Here is a 25,614-nt window from a genome sequence, read left to right on the forward strand (position 1 = left end):
TGATCGACAAAAATGTATTGCTGAAAATTCTTCAACATATCCCTCTAAATTCACAAATGCCCATAGACTCAAAGTAGCAGAGAATTGTATCCATTACCATGTCTCATTGCTAAAGGTTTTCAGAAATGGGAATGAAATTATGTTATTAGCCTGATGGATCTAAATAGGGTTTAAATCACACAGAGTTCAGTAAAGATATGTTAGGAATGGGAATATTCCCATTGATTTATTTTCAAACAGGAAAACAGAAACAATCATTTGTGGTACATACAGGATGACTTATAATGTAGGCTCTAAAAAACAATTATTACAAGAAATGCAATAATTGCACATGACAATTGTGGATAGAAATACGATGTCATTATCAGGAAATGTCAAAACGTGTTCATAAAATGTTGCATTTAACTGTAGTACAAGAGTAACAGTAAAATGAAAAAGCATGAAATCTCTGTATTTTATGAAACAATGTCGACTTTTAGTCATGCAAGAGGATGCTCACCTGTCCAGTAGGTACTGGCATGCACATTTTGACCTAGTGTGCAGACCACAAATGAGGAGATGTTTTGGTAAACAAACGTAAAAGGCAGAAAAATAAAGAATTTTCCTTGTTCAAAGGAAATCTTCAAGATAAGAAAATAAAGTGACCGTCAACCAAGAAGCAAGAAGAATAAACCTGAGCTACTCCTCCACCTGATGCAATCAACAAAAACAAGGAAAAAATCGGAAAATTATGCAGATTAGCTTTTGTTTAGTCAATATTAGATAAGTTTAAAACTTGGTTAAATCAAAACTCTGTAGCTATTAATTAATTTTGCAAGGATATATTGAAGGTATTGTTTGACAACCACTGTTATCAGGCCCTACTATTGCCTTTGTTAAATGTCAATTGGGAGATGAAACAACTGAAAGCTAAACACTATCAATTTAATCACATTCACAGTCACATTGACAGTTATCATCATCGTCATCTGTCAGTGTTCCATAGACTTCAACCTCACACAGAGTCAGGTATTGTTTCTTTCCAGGAATCACAATGTTAACATAACGGCCCACCATCCCGGTACATTTGAAGGTTCTGGTGCCACCAGCTGGGATAGACGAGATGACAGTGCATCTGAGGAAAAAGAGAGAATAATTGTGTTAACAGAACTTTCACAGACAGTAACTTAACAACGTCAATATACTAATCACTGTGAGATGTTTCTAATGGTAACTGAGGAGATAATTGTGTTTTTCAGTTTCAGAATCAATGTAATATCAAGAAGGGTACTGGCTTGTCATAAACATACCCAGGATCAAAATGTGAAAACAAATAAGATGAGGAGAAGCTACCTGGGATTAGCATTGCCATTATCACTGAGAGAATTTCCAATGTGGATCTCAGCTCCATTGAGCCGTTGAGAACAGCAGTCTCTTCTGTTGGTGATAGTGACATAATTGACTTTGTACGTCTTCCTGAGATCAACTCTCCACCATGGCTTGTAATCCTTATTTGTGTGGGTACAGGACTTCTGTCTCCAGTTGCTAGCACGGTTGCCGTCAATGGCTCTTGTAGGGAAGGCATATCCACCATACACTGAGGACTGAGCTACTTTTCCACCTCTTGCGATGTTGGGTCCTAAGCAAAGTTGTGAAATGGGTATTGACGATCATAGGAACATAACAGAACTATCAACTGTGTCAGCTGTAATACATTTTACACAAGTAAACTCACCTGTAGGTTTGATTTCACCAGAAAGTTCACCAAAGACTTCAACCTCACACAGAGTCAGGTATTGTTTCTTTCTAGGAATCACAATGTTAACATAACGGCCCACCATCCCGGTACATTTGAAGGTTCTGGTGCCACCAGCTGGGATAGACGAGATGACAGTGCATCTGAGGAAAAAGAGAGAATAATTGTGTTAACAGAACTTTCACAGACAGTTACTTAACAACGTCAATATACTAATCACTGTGAGATGTTTCTAATGGTAACTGAGGAGATAATTGTCTTTTTCAGTTTCAGAATCAATGTAATATCAAGAAGGGTACTGGCTTGTCATAAACATACCCAGGATCAAAATGTTAAAACAAATAAGATGAGGAGAAGCTACCTGGGATTAGCATTGCCATTATCACTGAGAGAATTTCCAATGTGGATCTCAGCTCCATTGAGCCGTTGAGAACAGCAGTCTCTTCTGTTGGTGATAGTGACATAATTGACTTTGTACGTCCCCCTGAGATCAACTCTCCACCATGGCTTGTAATCCTTATTTGTGTGGGTACAGGACTTCTGTCTCCAGTTGCTAGCACGGTTGCCGTCAATGGCTCTTGTAGGGAAGGCATATCCACCATACACTGAGGACTGAGCTACTTTTCCACCTCTTGCGATGTTGGGTCCTAAGCAAAGTTGTGAAATGGGTATTGACGATCATAGGAAAATAACAGAACTATCAACTGTGTCAGCTGTAATACATTTTACACAAGTAAACTCACCTGTAGGTTTGATTTCACCAGAAAGTTCACCAAAGACTTCAACCTCACACAGAGTCAGGTATTGTTTCTTTCTAGGAATCACAATGTTAACATAACGGCCCACCATCCCGGTACATTTGAAGGTTCTGGTGCCACCAGCTGGGATAGACGAGATGACAGTGCATCTGAGGAAAAAGAGAGAATAATTGTGTTAACAGAACTTTCACAGACAGTTACTTAACAACGTCAATATGCTAATCACTGTGAGATGTTTCTAATGATAACTGAGGAGATAATTGTGTTTTTCAGTTTCAGAATCAATGTAATATCAAGAAGGGTACTGGCTTGTCATAAACATACCCATGATCAAAATGTGAAAACGAATAAGATGAGGAGAAGCTACCTGGGATTAGCATTGCCATTATCACTGAGAGAATTTCCAATGTGAATCTCAGCTCCATTGAGCCGTTGAGAACAGCAGTCTCTTCTGTTGGTGATAGTGACATAATTGACTTTGTACGTCCCCCTGAGATCAACTCTCCACCATGGCTTGTAATCCTTATTTGTGTGGGTACAGGACTTCTGTCTCCAGTTGCTAGCACGGTTGCCGTCAATGGCTCTTGTAGGGAAGGCATATCCACCATACACTGAGGACTGAGCTACTTTTCCACCTCTTGCGATGTTGGGTCCTAAGCAAAGTTGTGAAATGGGTATTGACGATCATAGGAAAATAACAGAACTATCAACTGTGTCAGCTGTAATACATTTTACACAAGTAAACTCACCTGTAGGTTTGATTTCACCAGAAAGTTCACCAAAGACTTCAACCTCACACAGAGTCAGGTATTGTTTCTTTCTAGGAATCACAATGTTAACATAACGGCCCACCATCCCGGTACATTTGAAGGTTCTGGTGCCACCAGCTGGGATAGACGAGATGACAGTGCATCTGAGGAAAAAGAGAGAATAATTGTGTTAACAGAACTTTCACAGACAGTTACTTAACAACGTCAATATACTAATCACTGTGAGATGTTTCTAATGGTAACTGAGGAGATAAATGTGTTCTTCAGTTTCAGAATCACTGTAATATCAAGAAGGGTACTGGCTTGTCATAAACATACCCAGGATCAAAATGTGAAAACGAATAAGATGAGGAGAAGCTACCTGGGATTAGCATTGCCATTATCACTGAGAGAATTTCCAATGTGGATCTCAGCTCCATTGAGCCGTTGAGAACAGCAGTCTCTTCTGTTGGTGATAGTGACATAATTGACTTTGTACGTCCCCCTGAGATCAACTCTCCACCATGGCTTGTAATCCTTATTTGTGTGGGTACAGGACTTCTGTCTCCAGTTGCTAGCACGGTTGCCGTCAATGGCTCTTGTAGGGAAGGCATATCCACCATACACTGAGGACTGAGCTACTTTTCCACCTCTTGCGATGTTGGGTCCTAAGCAAAGTTGTGAAATGGGTATTGACGATCATAGGAAAATAACAGAACTATCAACTGTGTCAGCTGTAATACATTTTACACAAGTAAACTCACCTGTAGGTTTGATTTCACCAGAAAGTTCACCAAAGACTTCAACCTCACACAGAGTCAGGTATTGTTTCTTTCTAGGAATCACAATGTTAACATAACGGCCCACCATCCCGGTACATTTGAAGGTTCTGGTGCCACCAGCTGGGATAGACGAGATGACAGTGCATCTGAGGAAAAAGAGAGAATAATTGTGTTAACAGAACTTTCACAGACAGTTACTTAACAACGTCAATATGCTAATCACTGTGAGATGTTTCTAATGATAACTGAGGAGATAATTGTGTTTTTCAGTTTCAGAATCAATGTAATATCAAGAAGGGTACTGGCTTGTCATAAACATACCCATGATCAAAATGTGAAAACGAATAAGATGAGGAGAAGCTACCTGGGATTAGCATTGCCATTATCACTGAGAGAATTTCCAATGTGAATCTCAGCTCCATTGAGCCGTTGAGAACAGCAGTCTCTTCTGTTGGTGATAGTGACATAATTGACTTTGTACGTCCCCCTGAGATCAACTCTCCACCATGGCTTGTAATCCTTATTTGTGTGGGTACAGGACTTCTGTCTCCAGTTGCTAGCACGGTTGCCGTCAATGGCTCTTGTAGGGAAGGCATATCCACCATACACTGAGGACTGAGCTACTTTTCCACCTCTTGCGATGTTGGGTCCTAAGCAAAGTTGTGAAATGGGTATTGACGATCATAGGAAAATAACAGAACTATCAACTGTGTCAGCTGTAATACATTTTACACAAGTAAACTCACCTGTAGGTTTGATTTCACCAGAAAGTTCACCAAAGACTTCAACCTCACACAGAGTCAGGTATTGTTTCTTTCTAGGAATCACAATGTTAACATAACGGCCCACCATCCCGGTACATTTGAAGGTTCTGGTGCCACCAGCTGGGATAGACGAGATGACAGTGCATCTGAGGAAAAAGAGAGAATAATTGTGTTAACAGAACTTTCACAGACAGTTACTTAACAACGTCAATATACTAATCACTGTGAGATGTTTCTAATGGTAACTGAGGAGATAAATGTGTTCTTCAGTTTCAGAATCACTGTAATATCAAGAAGGGTACTGGCTTGTCATAAACATACCCAGGATCAAAATGTGAAAACGAATAAGATGAGGAGAAGCTACCTGGGATTAGCATTGCCATTATCACTGAGAGAATTTCCAATGTGGATCTCAGCTCCATTGAGCCGTTGAGAACAGCAGTCTCTTCTGTTGGTGATAGTGACATAATTGACTTTGTACGTCCCCCTGAGATCAACTCTCCACCATGGCTTGTAATCCTTATTTGTGTGGGTACAGGACTTCTGTCTCCAGTTGCTAGCACGGTTGCCGTCAATGGCTCTTGTAGGGAAGGCATATCCACCATACACTGAGGACTGAGCTACTTTTCCACCTCTTGCGATGTTGGGTCCTAAGCAAAGTTGTGAAATGGGTATTGACGATCATAGGAAAATAACAGAACTATCAACTGTGTCAGCTGTAATACATTTTACACAAGTAAACTCACCTGTAGGTTTGATTTCACCAGAAAGTTCACCAAAGACTTCAACCTCACACAGAGTCAGGTATTGTTTCTTTCTAGGAATCACAATGTTAACATAACGGCCCACCATCCCGGTACATTTGAAGGTTCTGGTGCCACCAGCTGGGATAGACGAGATGACAGTGCATCTGAGGAAAAAGAGAGAATAATTGTGTTAACAGAACTTTCACAGACAGTTACTTAACAACGTCAATATACTAATCACTGTGAGATGTTTCTAATGGTAACTGAGGAGATAATTGTCTTTTTCAGTTTCAGAATCAATGTAATATCAAGAAGGGTACTGGCTTGTCATAAACATACCCAGGATCAAAATGTGAAAACGAATAAGATGAGGAGAAGCTACCTGGGATTAGCATTGCCATTATCACTGAGAGAATTTCCAATGTGGATCTCAGCTCCATTGAGCCGTTGAGAACAGCAGTCTCTTCTGTTGGTGATAGTGACATAATTGACTTTGTACGTCCCCCTGAGATCAACTCTCCACCATGGCTTGTAATCCTTATTTGTGTGGGTACAGGACTTCTGTCTCCAGTTGCTAGCACGGTTGCCGTCAATGGCTCTTGTAGGGAAGGCATATCCACCGTACACTGAGGACTGAGCTACTTTTCCACCTCTTGCGATGTTGGGTCCTAAGCAAAGTTGTGAAATGGGTATTGAGGATCATAGGAAAATAACAGAACTATCAACTGTGTCAGCTGTAATACATTTTACACAAGTAAACTCACCTGTAGGTTTGATTTCACCAGAAAGTTCACCAAAGACTTCAACCTCACACAGAGTCAGGTATTGTTTCTTTCTAGGAATCACAATGTTAACATAACGGCCCACCATCCCGGTACATTTGAAGGTTCTGGTGCCACCAGCTGGGATAGACGAGATGACAGTGCATCTGAGGAAAAAGAGAGAATAATTGTGTTAACAGAACTTTCACAGACAGTAATTCAACAACATCAATATACTAATCAGTGTGAGATGTTTCTAATGGTAACTGAGGAGATAATTGTGTTCTTCAGTTTCAGAATCACTGTAATATCAAGAAGGGTACTGGCTTGTCATAAACATACCCAGGATCAAAACGTGAAAACGAATAAGATGAGGAGAAGCTACCTGGGATTAGCATTGCCATTATCACTGAGAGAATTTCCAATGTGGATCTCAGCTCCATTGAGCCGTTGAGAACAGCAGTCTCTTCTGTTGGTGATAGTGACATAATTGACTTTGTACGTCCCCCTGAGATCAACTCTCCACCATGGCTTGTAATCCTTATTTGTGTGGGTACAGGACTTCTGTCTCCAGTTGCTAGCACGGTTGCCGTCAATGGCTCTTGTAGGGAAGGCATATCCACCATACACTGAGGACTGAGCTACTTTTCCACCTCTTGCGATGTTGGGTCCTAAGCAAAGTTGTGAAATGGGTATTGACGATCATAGGAAAATAACAGAACTATCAACTGTGTCAGCTGTAATACATTTTACACAAGTAAACTCACCTGTAGGTTTGATTTCACCAGAAAGTTCACCAAAGACTTCAACCTCACACAGAGTCAGGTATTGTTTCTTTCTAGGAATCACAATGTTAACATAACGGCCCACCATCCCGGTACATTTGAAGGTTCTGGTGCCACCAGCTGGGATAGACGAGATGACAGTGCATCTGAGGAAAAAGAGAGAATAATTGTGTTAACAGAACTTTCACAGACAGTTACTTAACAACGTCAATATACTAATCACTGTGAGATGTTTCTAATGGTAACTGAGGAGATAAATGTGTTCTTCAGTTTCAGAATCACTGTAATATCAAGAAGGGTACTGGCTTGTCATAAACATACCCAGGATCAAAATGTGAAAACGAATAAGATGAGGAGAAGCTACCTGGGATTAGCATTGCCATTATCACTGAGAGAATTTCCAATGTGGATCTCAGCTCCATTGAGCCGTTGAGAACAGCAGTCTCTTCTGTTGGTGATAGTGACATAATTGACTTTGTACGTCCCCCTGAGATCAACTCTCCACCATGGCTTGTAATCCTTATTTGTGTGGGTACAGGACTTCTGTCTCCAGTTGCTAGCACGGTTGCCGTCAATGGCTCTTGTAGGGAAGGCATATCCACCATACACTGAGGACTGAGCTACTTTTCCACCTCTTGCGATGTTGGGTCCTAAGCAAAGTTGTGAAATGGGTATTGACGATCATAGGAAAATAACAGAACTATCAACTGTGTCAGCTGTAATACATTTTACACAAGTAAACTCACCTGTAGGTTTGATTTCACCAGAAAGTTCACCAAAGACTTCAACCTCACACAGAGTCAGGTATTGTTTCTTTCTAGGAATCACAATGTTAACATAACGGCCCACCATCCCGGTACATTTGAAGGTTCTGGTGCCACCAGCTGGGATAGACGAGATGACAGTGCATCTGAGGAAAAAGAGAGAATAATTGTGTTAACAGAACTTTCACAGACAGTTACTTAACAACGTCAATATACTAATCACTGTGAGATGTTTCTAATGGTAACTGAGGAGATAATTGTGTTTTTCAGTTTCAGAATCGATGTAATATCAAGAAGGGTACTGGCTTGTCATAAACATACCCAGGATCAAAATGTTAAAACAAATAAGATGAGGAGAAGCTACCTGGGATTAGCATTGCCATTATCACTGAGAGAATTTCCAATGTGGATCTCAGCTCCATTGAGCCGTTGAGAACAGCAGTCTCTTCTGTTGGTGATAGTGACATAATTGACTTTGTACGTCCCCCTGAGATCAACTCTCCACCATGGCTTGTAATCCTTATTTGTGTGGGTACAGGACTTCTGTCTCCAGTTGCTAGCACGGTTGCCGTCAATGGCTCTTGTAGGGAAGGCATATCCACCATACACTGAGGACTGAGCTACTTTTCCACCTCTTGCGATGTTGGGTCCTAAGCAAAGTTGTGAAATGGGTATTGACGATCATAGGAAAATAACAGAACTATCAACTGTGTCAGCTGTAATACATTTTACACAAGTAAACTCACCTGTAGGTTTGATTTCACCAGAAAGTTCACCAAAGACTTCAACCTCACACAGAGTCAGGTATTGTTTCTTTCTAGGAATCACAATGTTAACATAACGGCCCACCATCCCGGTACATTTGAAGGTTCTGGTGCCACCAGCTGGGATAGACGAGATGACAGTGCATCTGAGGAAAAAGAGAGAATAATTGTGTTAACAGAACTTTCACAGACAGTTACTTAACAACGTCAATATACTAATCACTGTGAGATGTTTCTAATGGTAACTGAGGAGATAATTGTGTTTTTCAGTTTCAGAATCAATGTAATATCAAGAAGGGTACTGGCTTGTCATAAACATACCCAGGATCAAAATGTGAAAACGAATAAGATGAGGAGAAGCTACCTGGGATTAGCATTGCCATTATCACTGAGAGAATTTCCAATGTGGATCTCAGCTCCATTGAGCCGTTGAGAACAGCAGTCTCTTCTGTTGGTGATAGTGACATAATTGACTTTGTACGTCCCCCTGAGATCAACTCTCCACCATGGCTTGTAATCCTTATTTGTGTGGGTACAGGACTTCTGTCTCCAGTTGCTAGCACGGTTGCCGTCAATGGCTCTTGTAGGGAAGGCATATCCACCATACACTGAGGACTGAGCTACTTTTCCACCTCTTGCGATGTTGGGTCCTAAGCAAAGTTGTGAAATGGGTATTGAGGATCATAGGAAAATAACAGAACTATCAACTGTGTCAGCTGTAATACATTTTACACAAGTAAACTCACCTGTAGGTTTGATTTCACCAGAAAGTTCACCAAAGACTTCAACCTCACACAGAGTCAGGTATTGTTTCTTTCTAGGAATCACAATGTTAACATAACGGCCCACCATCCCGGTACATTTGAAGGTTCTGGTGCCACCAGCTGGGATAGACGAGATGACAGTGCATCTGAGGAAAAAGAGAGAATAATTGTGTTAACAGAACTTTCACAGACAGTTACTTAACAATGTCAATATGCTAATCACTGTGAGATGTTTCTAATGGTAACTGAGGAGATAATTGTGTTTTTCAGTTTCAGAATCAATGTAATATCAAGAAGGGTACTGGCTTGTCATAAACATACCCAGGATCAAAATGTGAAAACAAATAAGATGAGGAGAAGCTACCTGGGATTAGCATTGCCATTATCACTGAGAGAATTTCCAATGTGGATCTCAGCTCCATTGAGCCGTTGAGAACAGCAGTCTCTTCTGTTGGTGATAGTGACATAATTGACTTTGTACGTCCCCCTGAGATCAACTCTCCACCATGGCTTGTAATCCTTATTTGTGTGGGTACAGGACTTCTGTCTCCAGTTGCTAGCACGGTTGCCGTCAATGGCTCTTGTAGGGAAGGCATATCCACCATACACTGAGGACTGAGCTACTTTTCCACCTCTTGCGATGTTGGGTCCTAAGCAAAGTTGTGAAATGGGTATTGACGATCATAGGAAAATAACAGAACTATCAACTGTGTCAGCTGTAATACATTTTACACAAGTAAACTCACCTGTAGGTTTGATTTCACCAGAAAGTTCACCAAAGACTTCAACCTCACACAGAGTCAGGTATTGTTTCTTTCTAGGAATCACAATGTTAACATAACGGCCCACCATCCCGGTACATTTGAAGGTTCTGGTGCCACCAGCTGGGATAGACGAGATGACAGTGCATCTGAGGAAAAAGAGAGAATAATTGTGTTAACAGAACTTTCACAGACAGTTACTTAACAACGTCAATATGCTAATCACTGTGAGATGTTTCTAATGGTAACTGAGGAGATAATTGTGTTTTTCAGTTTCAGAATCAATGTAATATCAAGAAGGGTACTGGCTTGTCATAAACATACCCAGGATCAAAATGTGAAAACGAATAAGATGAGGAGAAGCTACCTGGGATTAGCATTGCCATTATCACTGAGAGAATTTCCAATGTGGATCTCAGCTCCATTGAGCCGTTGAGAACAGCAGTCTCTTCTGTTGGTGATAGTGACATAATTGACTTTGTACGTCCCCCTGAGATCAACTCTCCACCATGGCTTGTAATCCTTATTTGTGTGGGTACAGGACTTCTGTCTCCAGTTGCTAGCACGGTTGCCGTCAATGGCTCTTGTAGGGAAGGCATATCCACCATACACTGAGGACTGAGCTACTTTTCCACCTCTTGCGATGTTGGGTCCTAAGCAAAGTTGTGAAATGGGTATTGACGATCATAGGAAAATAACAGAACTATCAACTGTGTCAGCTGTAATACATTTTACACAAGTAAACTCACCTGTAGGTTTGATTTCACCAGAAAGTTCACCAAAGACTTCAACCTCACACAGAGTCAGGTATTGTTTCTTTCTAGGAATCACAATGTTAACATAACGGCCCACCATCCCGGTACATTTGAAGGTTCTGGTGCCACCAGCTGGGATAGACGAGATGACAGTGCATCTGAGGAAAAAGAGAGAATAATTGTGTTAACAGAACTTTCACAGACAGTTACTTAACAATGTCAATATGCTAATCACTGTGAGATGTTTCTAATGGTAACTGAGGAGATAATTGTGTTTTTCAGTTTCAGAATCAATGTAATATCAAGAAGGGTACTGGCTTGTCATAAACATACCCAGGATCAAAATGTGAAAACAAATAAGATGAGGAGAAGCTACCTGGGATTAGCATTGCCATTATCACTGAGAGAATTTCCAATGTGGATCTCAGCTCCATTGAGCCGTTGAGAACAGCAGTCTCTTCTGTTGGTGATAGTGACATAATTGACTTTGTACGTCCCCCTGAGATCAACTCTCCACCATGGCTTGTAATCCTTATTTGTGTGGGTACAGGACTTCTGTCTCCAGTTGCTAGCACGGTTGCCGTCAATGGCTCTTGTAGGGAAGGCATATCCACCATACACTGAGGACTGAGCTACTTTTCCACCTCTTGCGATGTTGGGTCCTAAGCAAAGTTGTGAAATGGGTATTGACGATCATAGGAAAATAACAGAACTATCAACTGTGTCAGCTGTAATACATTTTACACAAGTAAACTCACCTGTAGGTTTGATTTCACCAGAAAGTTCACCAAAGACTTCAACCTCACACAGAGTCAGGTATTGTTTCTTTCTAGGAATCACAATGTTAACATAACGGCCCACCATCCCGGTACATTTGAAGGTTCTGGTGCCACCAGCTGGGATAGACGAGATGACAGTGCATCTGAGGAAAAAGAGAGAATAATTGTGTTAACAGAACTTTCACAGACAGTTACTTAACAACGTCAATATACTAATCACTGTGAGATGTTTCTAATGGTAACTGAGGAGATAATTGTGTTTTTCAGTTTCAGAATCAATGTAATATCAAGAAGGGTACTGGCTTGTCATAAACATACCCAGGATCAAAATGTGAAAACGAATAAGATGAGGAGAAGCTACCTGGGATTAGCATTGCCATTATCACTGAGAGAATTTCCAATGTGGATCTCAGCTCCATTGAGCCGTTGAGAACAGCAGTCTCTTCTGTTGGTGATAGTGACATAATTGACTTTGTACGTCCCCCTGAGATCAACTCTCCACCATGGCTTGTAATCCTTATTTGTGTGGGTACAGGACTTCTGTCTCCAGTTGCTAGCACGGTTGCCGTCAATGGCTCTTGTAGGGAAGGCATATCCACCATACACTGAGGACTGAGCTACTTTTCCACCTCTTGCGATGTTGGGTCCTAAGCAAAGTTGTGAAATGGGTATTGACGATCATAGGAAAATAACAGAACTATCAACTGTGTCAGCTGTAATACATTTTACACAAGTAAACTCACCTGTAGGTTTGATTTCACCAGAAAGTTCACCAAAGACTTCAACCTCACACAGAGTCAGGTATTGTTTCTTTCTAGGAATCACAATGTTAACATAACGGCCCACCATCCCGGTACATTTGAAGGTTCTGGTGCCACCAGCTGGGATAGACGAGATGACAGTGCATCTGAGGAAAAAGAGAGAATAATTGTGTTAACAGAACTTTCACAGACAGTTACTTAACAATGTCAATATGCTAATCACTGTGAGATGTTTCTAATGGTAACTGAGGAGATAATTGTGTTTTTCAGTTTCAGAATCAATGTAATATCAAGAAGGGTACTGGCTTGTCATAAACATACCCAGGATCAAAATGTGAAAACAAATAAGATGAGGAGAAGCTACCTGGGATTAGCATTGCCATTATCACTGAGAGAATTTCCAATGTGGATCTCAGCTCCATTGAGCCGTTGAGAACAGCAGTCTCTTCTGTTGGTGATAGTGACATAATTGACTTTGTACGTCCCCCTGAGATCAACTCTCCACCATGGCTTGTAATCCTTATTTGTGTGGGTACAGGACTTCTGTCTCCAGTTGCTAGCACGGTTGCCGTCAATGGCTCTTGTAGGGAAGGCATATCCACCATACACTGAGGACTGAGCTACTTTTCCACCTCTTGCGATGTTGGGTCCTAAGCAAAGTTGTGAAATGGGTATTGACGATCATAGGAAAATAACAGAACTATCAACTGTGTCAGCTGTAATACATTTTACACAAGTAAACTCACCTGTAGGTTTGATTTCACCAGAAAGTTCACCAAAGACTTCAACCTCACACAGAGTCAGGTATTGTTTCTTTCTAGGAATCACAATGTTAACATAACGGCCCACCATCCCGGTACATTTGAAGGTTCTGGTGCCACCAGCTGGGATAGACGAGATGACAGTGCATCTGAGGAAAAAGAGAGAATAATTGTGTTAACAGAACTTTCACAGACAGTTACTTAACAACGTCAATATACTAATCACTGTGAGATGTTTCTAATGGTAACTGAGGAGATAATTGTGTTTTTCAGTTTCAGAATCAATGTAATATCAAGAAGGGTACTGGCTTGTCATAAACATACCCAGGATCAAAATGTGAAAACGAATAAGATGAGGAGAAGCTACCTGGGATTAGCATTGCCATTATCACTGAGAGAATTTCCAATGTGGATCTCAGCTCCATTGAGCCGTTGAGAACAGCAGTCTCTTCTGTTGGTGATAGTGACATAATTGACTTTGTACGTCCCCCTGAGATCAACTCTCCACCATGGCTTGTAATCCTTATTTGTGTGGGTACAGGACTTCTGTCTCCAGTTGCTAGCACGGTTGCCGTCAATGGCTCTTGTAGGGAAGGCATATCCACCATACACTGAGGACTGAGCTACTTTTCCACCTCTTGCGATGTTGGGTCCTAAGCAAAGTTGTGAAATGGGTATTGACGATCATAGGAAAATAACAGAACTATCAACTGTGTCAGCTGTAATACATTTTACACAAGTAAACTCACCTGTAGGTTTGATTTCACCAGAAAGTTCACCAAAGACTTCAACCTCACACAGAGTCAGGTATTGTTTCTTTCTAGGAATCACAATGTTAACATAACGGCCCACCATCCCGGTACATTTGAAGGTTCTGGTGCCACCAGCTGGGATAGACGAGATGACAGTGCATCTGAGGAAAAAGAGAGAATAATTGTGTTAACAGAACTTTCACAGACAGTTACTTAACAACGTCAATATACTAATCACTGTGAGATGTTTCTAATGGTAACTGAGGAGATAATTGTGTTTTTCAGTTTCAGAATCAATGTAATATCAAGAAGGGTACTGGCTTGTCATAAACATACCCAGGATCAAAATGTGAAAACAAATAAGATGAGGAGAAGCTACCTGGGATTAGCATTGCCATTATCACTGAGAGAATTTCCAATGTGGATCTCAGCTCCATTGAGCCGTTGAGAACAGCAGTCTCTTCTGTTGGTGATAGTGACATAATTGACTTTGTACGTCCCCCTGAGATCAACTCTCCACCATGGCTTGTAATCCTTATTTGTGTGGGTACAGGACTTCTGTCTCCAGTTGCTAGCACGGTTGCCGTCAATGGCTCTTGTAGGGAAGGCATATCCACCATACACTGAGGACTGAGCTACTTTTCCACCTCTTGCGATGTTGGGTCCTAAGCAAAGTTGTGAAATGGGTATTGACGATCATAGGAAAATAACAGAACTATCAACTGTGTCAGCTGTAATACATTTTACACAAGTAAACTCACCTGTAGGTTTGATTTCACCAGAAAGTTCACCAAAGACTTCAACCTCACACAGAGTCAGGTATTGTTTCTTTCTAGGAATCACAATGTTAACATAACGGCCCACCATCCCGGTACATTTGAAGGTTCTGGTGCCACCAGCTGGGATAGACGAGATGACAGTGCATCTGAGGAAAAAGAGAGAATAATTGTGTTAACAGAACTTTCACAGACAGTTACTTAACAACGTCAATATACTAATCACTGTGAGATGTTTCTAATGGTAACTGAGGAGATAATTGTCTTTTTCAGTTTCAGAATCAATGTAATATCAAGAAGGGTACTGGCTTGTCATAAACATACCCAGGATCAAAATGTTAAAACAAATAAGATGAGGAGAAGCTACCTGGGATTAGCATTGCCATTATCACTGAGAGAATTTCCAATGTGGATCTCAGCTCCATTGAGCCGTTGAGAACAGCAGTCTCTTCTGTTGGTGATAGTGACATAATTGACTTTGTACGTCCCCCTGAGATCAACTCTCCACCATGGCTTGTAATCCTTATTTGTGTGGGTACAGGACTTCTGTCTCCAGTTGCTAGCACGGTTGCCGTCAATGGCTCTTGTAGGGAAGGCATATCCACCATACACTGAGGACTGAGCTACTTTTCCACCTCTTGCGATGTTGGGTCCTAAGCAAAGTTGTGAAATGGGTATTGACGATCATAGGAAAATAACAGAACTATCAACTGTGTCAGCTGTAATACATTTTACACAAGTAAACTCACCTGTAGGTTTGATTTCACCAGAAAGTTCACCAAAGACTTCAACCTCACACAGAGTCAGGTATTGTTTCTTTCTAGGAATCACAATGTTAACATAACGGCCCACCATCCCGGTACATTTGAAGGTTCTGGTGCCACCAGCTGGGATAGACGAGATGACAGTGCATCTGAGGAAAAAGAGAGAATAATTGTGTTAACAGAACTTTCACAGACAGTTACTTAACAACGTCAATATACTAATCACTGTGAGATGTTTCTAATGGTAACTGAGGAGATAATTGTGTTTTTCAGTTTCAGAATCAATGTAATATCAAGAAGGGTACTGGCTTGTCATAAACATACCCAGGATCAAAATGTGAAAACGAATAAGATGAGGAGAAGCTACCTGGGATTAGCATTGCCATTATCACTGAGAGAATTTCCAATGTGGATCTCAGCTCCATTGAGCCGTTGAGAACAGCAGTCTCTTCTGTTGGTGATAGTGACATAATTGACTTTGTACGTCCCCCTGAGATCAACTCTCCACCATGGCTTGTAATCCTTATTTGTGTGGGTACAGGACTTCTGTCTCCAGTTGCTAGCACGGTTGCCGTCAATGGCTCTTGTAGGGAAGGCATATCCACCATACACTGAGGACTGAGCTACTTTTCCACCTCTTGCGATGTTGGGTCCTAAGCAAAGTTGTGAAATGGGTATTGACGATCATAGGAAAATAACAGAACTATCAACTGTGTCAGCTGTAATACATTTTACACAAGTAAACTCACCTGTAGGTTTGATTTCACCAGAAAGTTCACCAAAGACTTCAACCTCACACAGAGTCAGGTATTGTTTCTTTCTAGGAATCACAATGTTAACATAACGGCCCACCATCCCGGTACATTTGAAGGTTCTGGTGCCACCAGCTGGGATAGACGAGATGACAGTGCATCTGAGGAAAAAGAGAGAATAATTGTGTTAACAGAACTTTCACAGACAGTAACTTAACAACGTCAATATACTAATCACTGTGAAATGTTTCTAATGGTAACTGAGGAGATAATTGTGTTTTTCAGTTTCAGAATCAATGTAATATCAAGAAGGGTACTGGCTTGTCATAAACATACCCAGGATCAAAATGTGAAAACGAATAAGATGAGGAGAAGCTACCTGGGATTAGCATTGCCATTATCACTGAGAGAATTTCCAATGTGGATCTCAGCTCCATTGAGCCGTTGAGAACAGCAGTCTCTTCTGTTGGTGATAGTGACATAATTGACTTTGTACGTCCCCCTGAGATCAACTCTCCACCATGGCTTGTAATCCTTATTTGTGTGGGTACAGGACTTCTGTCTCCAGTTGCTAGCACGGTTGCCGTCAATGGCTCTTGTAGGGAAGGCATATCCACCATACACTGAGGACTGAGCTACTTTTCCACCTCTTGCGATGTTGGGTCCTAAGCAAAGTTGTGAAATGGGTATTGACGATCATAGGAAAATAACAGAACTATCAACTGTGTCAGCTGTAATACATTTTACACAAGTAAACTCACCTGTAGGTTTGATTTCACCAGAAAGTTCACCAAAGACTTCAACCTCACACAGAGTCAGGTATTGTTTCTTTCTAGGAATCACAATGTTAACATAACGGCCCACCATCCCGGTACATTTGAAGGTTCTGGTGCCACCAGCTGGGATAGACGAGATGACAGTGCATCTGAGGAAAAAGAGAGAATAATTGTGTTAACAGAACTTTCACAGACAGTTACTTAACAACGTCAATATGCTAATCACTGTGAGATGTTTCTAATGGTAACTGAGGAGATAATTGTGTTTTTCAGTTTCAGAATCAATGTAATATCAAGAAGGGTACTGGCTTGTCATAAACATACCCAGGATCAAAATGTGAAAACGAATAAAATGAGGAGAAGCTACCTGGGATTAGCATTGCCATTATCACTGAGAGAATTTCCAATGTGGATCTCAGCTCCATTGAGCCGTTGAGAACAGCAGTCTCTTCTGTTGGTGATAGTGACATAATTGACTTTGTACGTCCCCCTGAGATCAACTCTCCACCATGGCTTGTAATCCTTATTTGTGTGGGTACAGGACTTCTGTCTCCAGTTGCTAGCACGGTTGCCGTCAATGGCTCTTGTAGGGAAGGCATATCCACCATACACTGAGGACTGAGCTACTTTTCCACCTCTTGCGATGTTGGGTCCTAAGCAAAGTTGTGAAATGGGTATTGACGATCATAGGAAAATAACAGAACTATCAACTGTGTCAGCTGTAATACATTTTACACAAGTAAACTCACCTGTAGGTTTGATTTCACCAGAAAGTTCACCAAAGACTTCAACCTCACACAGAGTCAGGTATTGTTTCTTTCTAGGAATCACAATGTTAACATAACGGCCCACCATCCCGGTACATTTGAAGGTTCTGGTGCCACCAGCTGGGATAGACGAGATGACAGTGCATCTGAGGAAAAAGAGAGAATAATTGTGTTAACAGAACTTTCACAGACAGTAACTTAACAACGTCAATATACTAATCACTGTGAGATGTTTCTAATGGTAACTGAGGAGATAATTGTGTTTTTCAGTTTCAGAATCAATGTAATATCAAGAAGGGTACTGGCTTGTCATAAACATACCCAGGATCAAAATGTTAAAACAAATAAGATGAGGAGAAGCTACCTGGGATTAGCATTGCCATTATCACTGAGAGAATTTCCAATGTGGATCTCAGCTCCATTGAGCCGTTGAGAACAGCAGTCTCTTCTGTTGGTGATAGTGACATAATTGACTTTGTACGTCCCCCTGAGATCAACTCTCCACCATGGCTTGTAATCCTTATTTGTGTGGGTACAGGACTTCTGTCTCCAGTTGCTAGCACGGTTGCCGTCAATGGCTCTTGTAGGGAAGGCATATCCACCATACACTGAGGACTGAGCTACTTTTCCACCTCTTGCGATGTTGGGTCCTAAGCAAAGTTGTGAAATGGGTATTGACGATCATAGGAAAATAACAGAACTATCAACTGTGTCAGCTGTAATACATTTTACACAAGTAAACTCACCTGTAGGTTTGATTTCACCAGAAAGTTCACCAAAGACTTCAACCTCACACAGAGTCAGGTATTGTTTCTTTCTAGGAATCACAATGTTAACATAACGGCCCACCATCCCGGTACATTTGAAGGTTCTGGTGCCACCAGCTGGGATAGACGAGATGACAGTGCATCTGAGGAAAAAGAGAGAATAATTGTGTTAACAGAACTTTCACAGACAGTAACTTAACAACGTCAATATACTAATCACTGTGAGATGTTTCTAATGGTAACTGAGGAGATAATTGTGTTTTTCAGTTTCAGAATCAATGTAATATCAAGAAGGGTACTGGCTTGTCATAAACATACCCAGGATCAAAATGTGAAAACGAATAAGATGAGGAGAAGCTACCTGGGATTAGCATTGCCATTATCACTGAGAGAATTTCCAATGTGGATCTCAGCTCCATTGAGCCGTTGAGAACAGCAGTCTCTTCTGTTGGTGATAGTGACATAATTGACTTTGTACGTCCCCCTGAGATCAACTCTCCACCATGGCTTGTAATCCTTATTTGTGTGGGTACAGGACTTCTGTCTCCAGTTGCTAGCACGGTTGCCGTCAATGGCTCTTGTAGGGAAGGCATATCCACCATACACTGAGGACTGAGCTACTTTTCCACCTCTTGCGATGTTGGGTCCTAAGCAAAGTTGTGAAATGGGTATTGACGATCATAGGAAAATAACAGAACTATCAACTGTGTCAGCTGTAATACATTTTACACAAGTAAACTCACCTGTAGGTTTGATTTCACCAGAAAGTTCACCAAAGACTTCAACCTCACACAGAGTCAGGTATTGTTTCTTTCTAGGAATCACAATGTTAACATAACGGCCCACCATCCCGGTACATTTGAAGGTTCTGGTGCCACCAGCTGGGATAGACGAGATGACAGTGCATCTGAGGAAAAAGAGAGAATAATTGTGTTAACAGAACTTTCACAGACAGTTACTTAACAACGTCAATATACTAATCACTGTGAGATGTTTCTAATGGTAACTGAGGAGATGATTGTGTTTTTCAGTTTCAGAATCAATGTAATATCAAGAAGGGTACTGGCTTGTCATAAACATACCCAGGATCAAAATGTGAAAACGAATAAGATGAGGAGAAGCTACCTGGGATTAGCATTGCCATTATCACTGAGAGAATTTCCAATGTGGATCTCAGCTCCATTGAGCCGTTGAGAACAGCAGTCTCTTCTGTTGGTGATAGTGACATAATTGACTTTGTACGTCTTCCTGAGATCAACTCTCCACCATGGCTTGTAATCCTTATTTGTGTGGGTACAGGACTTCTGTCTCCAGTTGCTAGCACGGTTGCCGTCAATGGCTCTTGTAGGGAAGGCATATCCACCATACACTGAGGACTGAGCTACTTTTCCACCTCTTGCGATGTTGGGTCCTAAGCAAAGTTGTGAAATGGGTATTGACGATCATAGGAACATAACAGAACTATCAACTGTGTCAGCTGTAATACATTTTACACAAGTAAACTCACCTGTAGGTTTGATTTCACCAGAAAGTTCACCAAAGACTTCAACCTCACACAGAGTCAGGTATTGTTTCTTTCTAGGAATCACAATGTTAACATAACGGCCCACCATCCCGGTACATTTGAAGGTTCTGGTGCCACCAGCTGGGATAGACGAGATGACAGTGCATCTGAGGAAAAAGAGAGAATAATTGTGTTAACAGAACTTTCACAGACAGTTACTTAACAACGTCAATATACTAATCACTGTGAGATGTTTCTAATGGTAACTGAGGAGATAATTGTCTTTTTCAGTTTCAGAATCAATGTAATATCAAGAAGGGTACTGGCTTGTCATAAACATACCCAGGATCAAAATGTTAAAACAAATAAGATGAGGAGAAGCTACCTGGGATTAGCATTGCCATTATCACTGAGAGAATTTCCAATGTGGATCTCAGCTCCATTGAGCCGTTGAGAACAGCAGTCTCTTCTGTTGGTGATAGTGACATAATTGACTTTGTACGTCCCCCTGAGATCAACTCTCCACCATGGCTTGTAATCCTTATTTGTGTGGGTACAGGACTTCTGTCTCCAGTTGCTAGCACGGTTGCCGTCAATGGCTCTTGTAGGGAAGGCATATCCACCATACACTGAGGACTGAGCTACTTTTCCACCTCTTGCGATGTTGGGTCCTAAGCAAAGTTGTGAAATGGGTATTGACGATCATAGGAAAATAACAGAACTATCAACTGTGTCAGCTGTAATACATTTTACACAAGTAAACTCACCTGTAGGTTTGATTTCACCAGAAAGTTCACCAAAGACTTCAACCTCACACAGAGTCAGGTATTGTTTCTTTCTAGGAATCACAATGTTAACATAACGGCCCACCATCCCGGTACATTTGAAGGTTCTGGTGCCACCAGCTGGGATAGACGAGATGACAGTGCATCTGAGGAAAAAGAGAGAATAATTGTGTTAACAGAACTTTCACAGACAGTAACTTAACAACGTCAATATACTAATCACTGTGAGATGTTTCTAATGGTAACTGAGGAGATAATTGTGTTTTTCAGTTTCAGAATCAATGTAATATCAAGAAGGGTACTGGCTTGTCATAAACATACCCAGGATCAAAATGTGAAAACGAATAAGATGAGGAGAAGCTACCTGGGATTAGCATTGCCATTATCACTGAGAGAATTTCCAATGTGGATCTCAGCTCCATTGAGCCGTTGAGAACAGCAGTCTCTTCTGTTGGTGATAGTGACATAATTGACTTTGTACGTCCCCCTGAGATCAACTCTCCACCATGGCTTGTAATCCTTATTTGTGTGGGTACAGGACTTCTGTCTCCAGTTGCTAGCACGGTTGCCGTCAATGGCTCTTGTAGGGAAGGCATATCCACCATACACTGAGGACTGAGCTACTTTTCCACCTCTTGCGATGTTGGGTCCTAAGCAAAGTTGTGAAATGGGTATTGACGATCATAGGAAAATAACAGAACTATCAACTGTGTCAGCTGTAATACATTTTACACAAGTAAACTCACCTGTAGGTTTGATTTCACCAGAAAGTTCACCAAAGACTTCAACCTCACACAGAGTCAGGTATTGTTTCTTTCTAGGAATCACAATGTTAACATAACGGCCCACCATCCCGGTACATTTGAAGGTTCTGGTGCCACCAGCTGGGATAGACGAGATGACAGTGCATCTGAGGAAAAAGAGAGAATAATTGTGTTAACAGAACTTTCACAGACAGTAACTTAACAACGTCAATATACTAATCACTGTGAGATGTTTCTAATGGTAACTGAGGAGATTATTGTGTTTTTCAGTTTCAGAATCAATGTAATATCAAGAAGGGTACTGGCTTGTCATAAACATACCCAGGATCAAAATGTGAAAACGAATAAGATGAGGAGAAGCTACCTGGGATTAGCATTGCCATTATCACTGAGAGAATTTCCAATGTGGATCTCAGCTCCATTGAGCCGTTGAGAACAGCAGTCTCTTCTGTTGGTGATAGTGACATAATTGACTTTGTACGTCCCCCTGAGATCAACTCTCCACCATGGCTTGTAATCCTTATTTGTGTGGGTACAGGACTTCTGTCTCCAGTTGCTAGCACGGTTGCCGTCAATGGCTCTTGTAGGGAAGGCATATCCACCATACACTGAGGACTGAGCTACTTTTCCACCTCTTGCGATGTTGGGTCCTAAGCAAAGTTGTGAAATGGGTATTGACGATCATAGGAAAATAACAGAACTATCAACTGTGTCAGCTGTAATACATTTTACACAAGTAAACTCACCTGTAGGTTTGATTTCACCAGAAAGTTCACCAAAGACTTCAACCTCACACAGAGTCAGGTATTGTTTCTTTCTAGGAATCACAATGTTAACATAACGGCCCACCATCCCGGTACATTTGAAGGTTCTGGTGCCACCAGCTGGGATAGACGAGATGACAGTGCATCTGAGGAAAAAGAGAGAATAATTGTGTTAACAGAACTTTCACAGACAGTAACTTAACAACGTCAATATACTAATCACTGTGAAATGTTTCTAATGGTAACTGAGGAGATAATTGTGTTTTTCAGTTTCAGAATCAATGTAATATCAAGAAGGGTACTGGCTTGTCATAAACATACCCAGGATCAAAATGTGAAAACAAATAAGATGAGGAGAAGCTACCTGGGATTAGCATTGCCATTATCACTGAGAGAATTTCCAATGTGGATCTCAGCTCCATTGAGCCGTTGAGAACAGCAGTCTCTTCTGTTGGTGATAGTGACATAATTGACTTTGTACGTCTTCCTGAGATCAACTCTCCACCATGGCTTGTAATCCTTATTTGTGTGGGTACAGGACTTCTGTCTCCAGTTGCTAGCACGGTTGCCGTCAATGGCTCTTGTAGGGAAGGCATATCCACCATACACTGAGGACTGAGCTACTTTTCCACCTCTTGCGATGTTGGGTCCTAAGCAAAGTTGTGAAATGGGTATTGACGATCATAGGAAAATAACAGAACTATCAACTGTGTCAGCTGTAATACATTTTACACAAGTAAACTCACCTGTAGGTTTGATTTCACCAGAAAGTTCACCAAAGACTTCAACCTCACACAGAGTCAGGTATTGTTTCTTTCTAGGAATCACAATGTTAACATAACGGCCCACCATCCCGGTACATTTGAAGGTTCTGGTGCCACCAGCTGGGATAGACGAGATGACAGTGCATCTGAGGAAAAAGAGAGAATAATTGTGTTAACAGAACTTTCACAGACAGTTACTTAACAATGTCAATATACTAATCACTGTGAGATGTTTCTAATGGTAACTGAGGAGATAATTGTGTTTTTCAGTTTCAGAATCAATGTAATATCAAGAAGGGTACTGGCTTGTCATAAACATACCTAGGATCAAAAATGCGAAAACAAATAAGATGAGGAGAAGCTACCTGGGATTAGCATTGCCATTATCACAGAGAGAATTTCCAATGTGGATCTCAGCTCCATTGAGCCGTTGAGAACAGCAGTCTCTTCTGTTGGTGATAGTGACATAATTGACTTTGTACGTCCCCCTGAGATCAACTCTCCACCATGGCTTGTAATCCTTATTTGTGTGGGTACAGGACTTCTGTCTCCAGTTGCTAGCACGGTTGCCGTCAATGGCTCTTGTAGGGAAGGCATATCCACCATACACTGAGGACTGAGCTACTTTTCCACCTCTTGCGATGTTGGGTCCTAAGCAAAGTTGTGAAATTTAAAATGATGCAATATTCACATTTTTATAATCCATCTTATAATCACTTTCCTATTCTGTTGAGGGATATTGATTCATTTTTTAAAAACAATTCAAAATCTTACCTCTGCAACTTATCTGCCCTGTAACCGCCAGTAAAGCCAAGATTGCATATGCAGTCATCATCTTGTCGAAAATTCTATTCAGTTAAATGGGACATTCGTTTTAAGAGCTGCTATCACTAAAGCAAATGGTACACCACAGAAGTAACCAAAGCCCTCAATGTTAGAATGATGGCAGGATGACTTACCTGTAGGCTTGTCAGTAGCTTGTCTGCTGGTGGCAGGACGACTTACCTGTAGGCTTGTCAGTAGCTTGTGTGCTTCCCAGTAGCTTTTCTGCTTTATTTTCTCTGCTTTAACCGTCTGACACAGCCCATCTGTAAGTGGATCACAAATATTGTTTCAAAGTTCTGTTTAACCGGTTATCTCATAACCAAAGGCAGCACCTGATGAAAGTATTCATCGCTTTTTTTTAACAGAGAGGACAAATATGGAGAGAAAAGAAGTGAACTAAAACCTTAAAGAGAACCAGGCTGTGTAATCTTCATGTTAATTAAGACAAATGATATTGTACAGATTAGTAGTAACAGCATTCAAGCGATTTTCACTTAAATTGCGGGTATGTGGTGTTGGTTGTTTGTATGGCTTGCTCGTTCCAGCTCTATTATGGAGCTCTGTGTTTGGTACAATTTGAACTAGTCAAGCACTGCATTCTCTAGTCAATTATTTTCCTAATGATGGCCGTTGAACTTGATAAGGAACTGGTCATCCAGGCAACAAAATAACAATAGTAACTTTTCACGTATCCTTGCTACTTTGTATCACTATGCCAGGAGTACCAGTATTCCTAACTTGCTGTTGACGAGCTCAGCTCCATTTAGCCGTTGAGCACAGCACTCTCCTCGGTTCAGACATTATGGAGAGCATAAGATGGTTGGAAAAGCAGAACATCCTTCTCTTACTTCCCTGTCTTATCTTTTCCTTCTCTCATTAATATGCCCACTGTGTGCGTTACTGCATGTCTGTGTGCACAGGTCATAAGCTATGTGCCCACTATGAAGGGGACATGAAGTAGGTCATGCCTGCATTTCTAATGATGCCACAGTCAGCTAACCTGACTGTCAAATACTGTATGTACTGTATGTGTGAATATCTGACACTAATAAAATGGTGTGTAATGTGGTGATTGTACACACGATCTAGTCAAAAGCTTACCTGATGTTTGGGAACATTTATATTATACAGAAATTATCTTATAGTACTGGCAGTGATGGTAATGTAATTACATTTTTTGGATCTACATAAATGTAACACTCATGGATGGGAAAAGCTTCAGGGAAGCATAATTGTGGTTTAGAAACCTTAAATCTATGTAAGATGTAAATAACACAAGGGGCACGTTGAGAGAGAACATTAAAAGAATGGCTGTTAGTGATGACATGTTAACTTTTTTCTTATGTTAGAAGTGTCCAGTGTGAGGTACAGAAACGAGTATTCCCTCTTCAACTGGACAGTCTCAGTTAAGAAATAGCTACAATCTTAAGGAGTCCTGCAGAAACATCAAATCTATAAAGGCATCACAGATGTGACATTCACAATTTTCTCGGATTTCTGGTCCTTGTTCTCTCTTTTGTGGTAGTCTTTCTCTGATGACTTTCTTTATGCCCTGGAGGAGACAAAATTGGGATAAGAGACATTCAACTCGGACAAGCGGCGGTAGCAGGAAAGGAAGGATGGACAAAAAGGAGCAAGGAAGCAAAGTAGGAATGAAGGAGATAA

At 41.1% G+C, this 25,614-nt stretch overlaps 2 protein-coding genes across 2 annotated transcripts in view; both read right to left on the reverse strand.

Annotated features, from left to right (window-relative positions):
- Positions 1–262: 262 nt before the first annotated feature.
- The window catches only part of LOC143002473 (uncharacterized), a 54,769-nt gene continuing 29,417 nt past the window's right edge, over positions 263–25,614 (reverse strand). Inside the window, exons 2-43 of the mRNA XM_076152590.1 lie at positions 23,107–23,270; positions 22,725–23,010; positions 22,343–22,506; positions 19,669–19,954; positions 19,283–19,450; positions 18,523–18,686; positions 18,141–18,426; positions 17,755–17,922; positions 16,995–17,158; positions 16,613–16,898; positions 16,227–16,394; positions 15,467–15,630; positions 15,085–15,370; positions 14,699–14,866; positions 13,939–14,102; positions 13,557–13,842; positions 13,171–13,338; positions 12,411–12,574; positions 12,029–12,314; positions 11,643–11,810; positions 10,883–11,046; positions 10,501–10,786; positions 10,115–10,282; positions 9,355–9,518; positions 8,973–9,258; positions 8,587–8,754; positions 7,827–7,990; positions 7,445–7,730; positions 7,063–7,226; positions 6,638–6,680; positions 6,299–6,462; positions 5,917–6,202; positions 5,531–5,698; positions 4,771–4,934; positions 4,389–4,674; positions 4,003–4,170; positions 3,243–3,406; positions 2,861–3,146; positions 2,475–2,642; positions 1,715–1,878; positions 1,333–1,618; positions 263–1,114 (exon numbers count right to left, since the gene is read on the reverse strand). Coding sequence (XP_076008705.1) covers positions 925–1,114; positions 1,333–1,618; positions 1,715–1,878; positions 2,475–2,642; positions 2,861–3,146; positions 3,243–3,406; positions 4,003–4,170; positions 4,389–4,674; positions 4,771–4,934; positions 5,531–5,698; positions 5,917–6,202; positions 6,299–6,462; positions 6,638–6,680; positions 7,063–7,226; positions 7,445–7,730; positions 7,827–7,990; positions 8,587–8,754; positions 8,973–9,258; positions 9,355–9,518; positions 10,115–10,282; positions 10,501–10,786; positions 10,883–11,046; positions 11,643–11,810; positions 12,029–12,314; positions 12,411–12,574; positions 13,171–13,338; positions 13,557–13,842; positions 13,939–14,102; positions 14,699–14,866; positions 15,085–15,370; positions 15,467–15,630; positions 16,227–16,394; positions 16,613–16,898; positions 16,995–17,158; positions 17,755–17,922; positions 18,141–18,426; positions 18,523–18,686; positions 19,283–19,450; positions 19,669–19,954; positions 22,343–22,506; positions 22,725–23,010; positions 23,107–23,270 — 8,545 coding nt within the window. The 3' untranslated portion in view covers positions 263–924. The remainder of the gene's footprint in view (positions 1,115–1,332; positions 1,619–1,714; positions 1,879–2,474; positions 2,643–2,860; positions 3,147–3,242; positions 3,407–4,002; positions 4,171–4,388; positions 4,675–4,770; positions 4,935–5,530; positions 5,699–5,916; positions 6,203–6,298; positions 6,463–6,637; positions 6,681–7,062; positions 7,227–7,444; positions 7,731–7,826; positions 7,991–8,586; positions 8,755–8,972; positions 9,259–9,354; positions 9,519–10,114; positions 10,283–10,500; positions 10,787–10,882; positions 11,047–11,642; positions 11,811–12,028; positions 12,315–12,410; positions 12,575–13,170; positions 13,339–13,556; positions 13,843–13,938; positions 14,103–14,698; positions 14,867–15,084; positions 15,371–15,466; positions 15,631–16,226; positions 16,395–16,612; positions 16,899–16,994; positions 17,159–17,754; positions 17,923–18,140; positions 18,427–18,522; positions 18,687–19,282; positions 19,451–19,668; positions 19,955–22,342; positions 22,507–22,724; positions 23,011–23,106; positions 23,271–25,614) is intronic.
- Positions 19,986–21,738, reverse strand: LOC143002570 (fucolectin-like; the record flags this gene model as incomplete). The annotated part of the gene is made up of 4 exons (XM_076152733.1): positions 19,986–20,020; positions 20,815–20,978; positions 21,197–21,482; positions 21,579–21,738. Coding segments are annotated over 4 exons (645 nt in total), but the record flags the coding sequence as incomplete, so codon positions are not given.

Source organism: Genypterus blacodes, unplaced genomic scaffold (assembly GCF_046128005.1).
Source record: "Genypterus blacodes isolate CSIRO-AG114 ecotype Tasmania unplaced genomic scaffold, CSIRO-AGI_Gbla_v1 ptg000057l_1, whole genome shotgun sequence".
Taxonomy (NCBI): domain Eukaryota; kingdom Metazoa; phylum Chordata; class Actinopteri; order Ophidiiformes; family Ophidiidae; genus Genypterus; species Genypterus blacodes.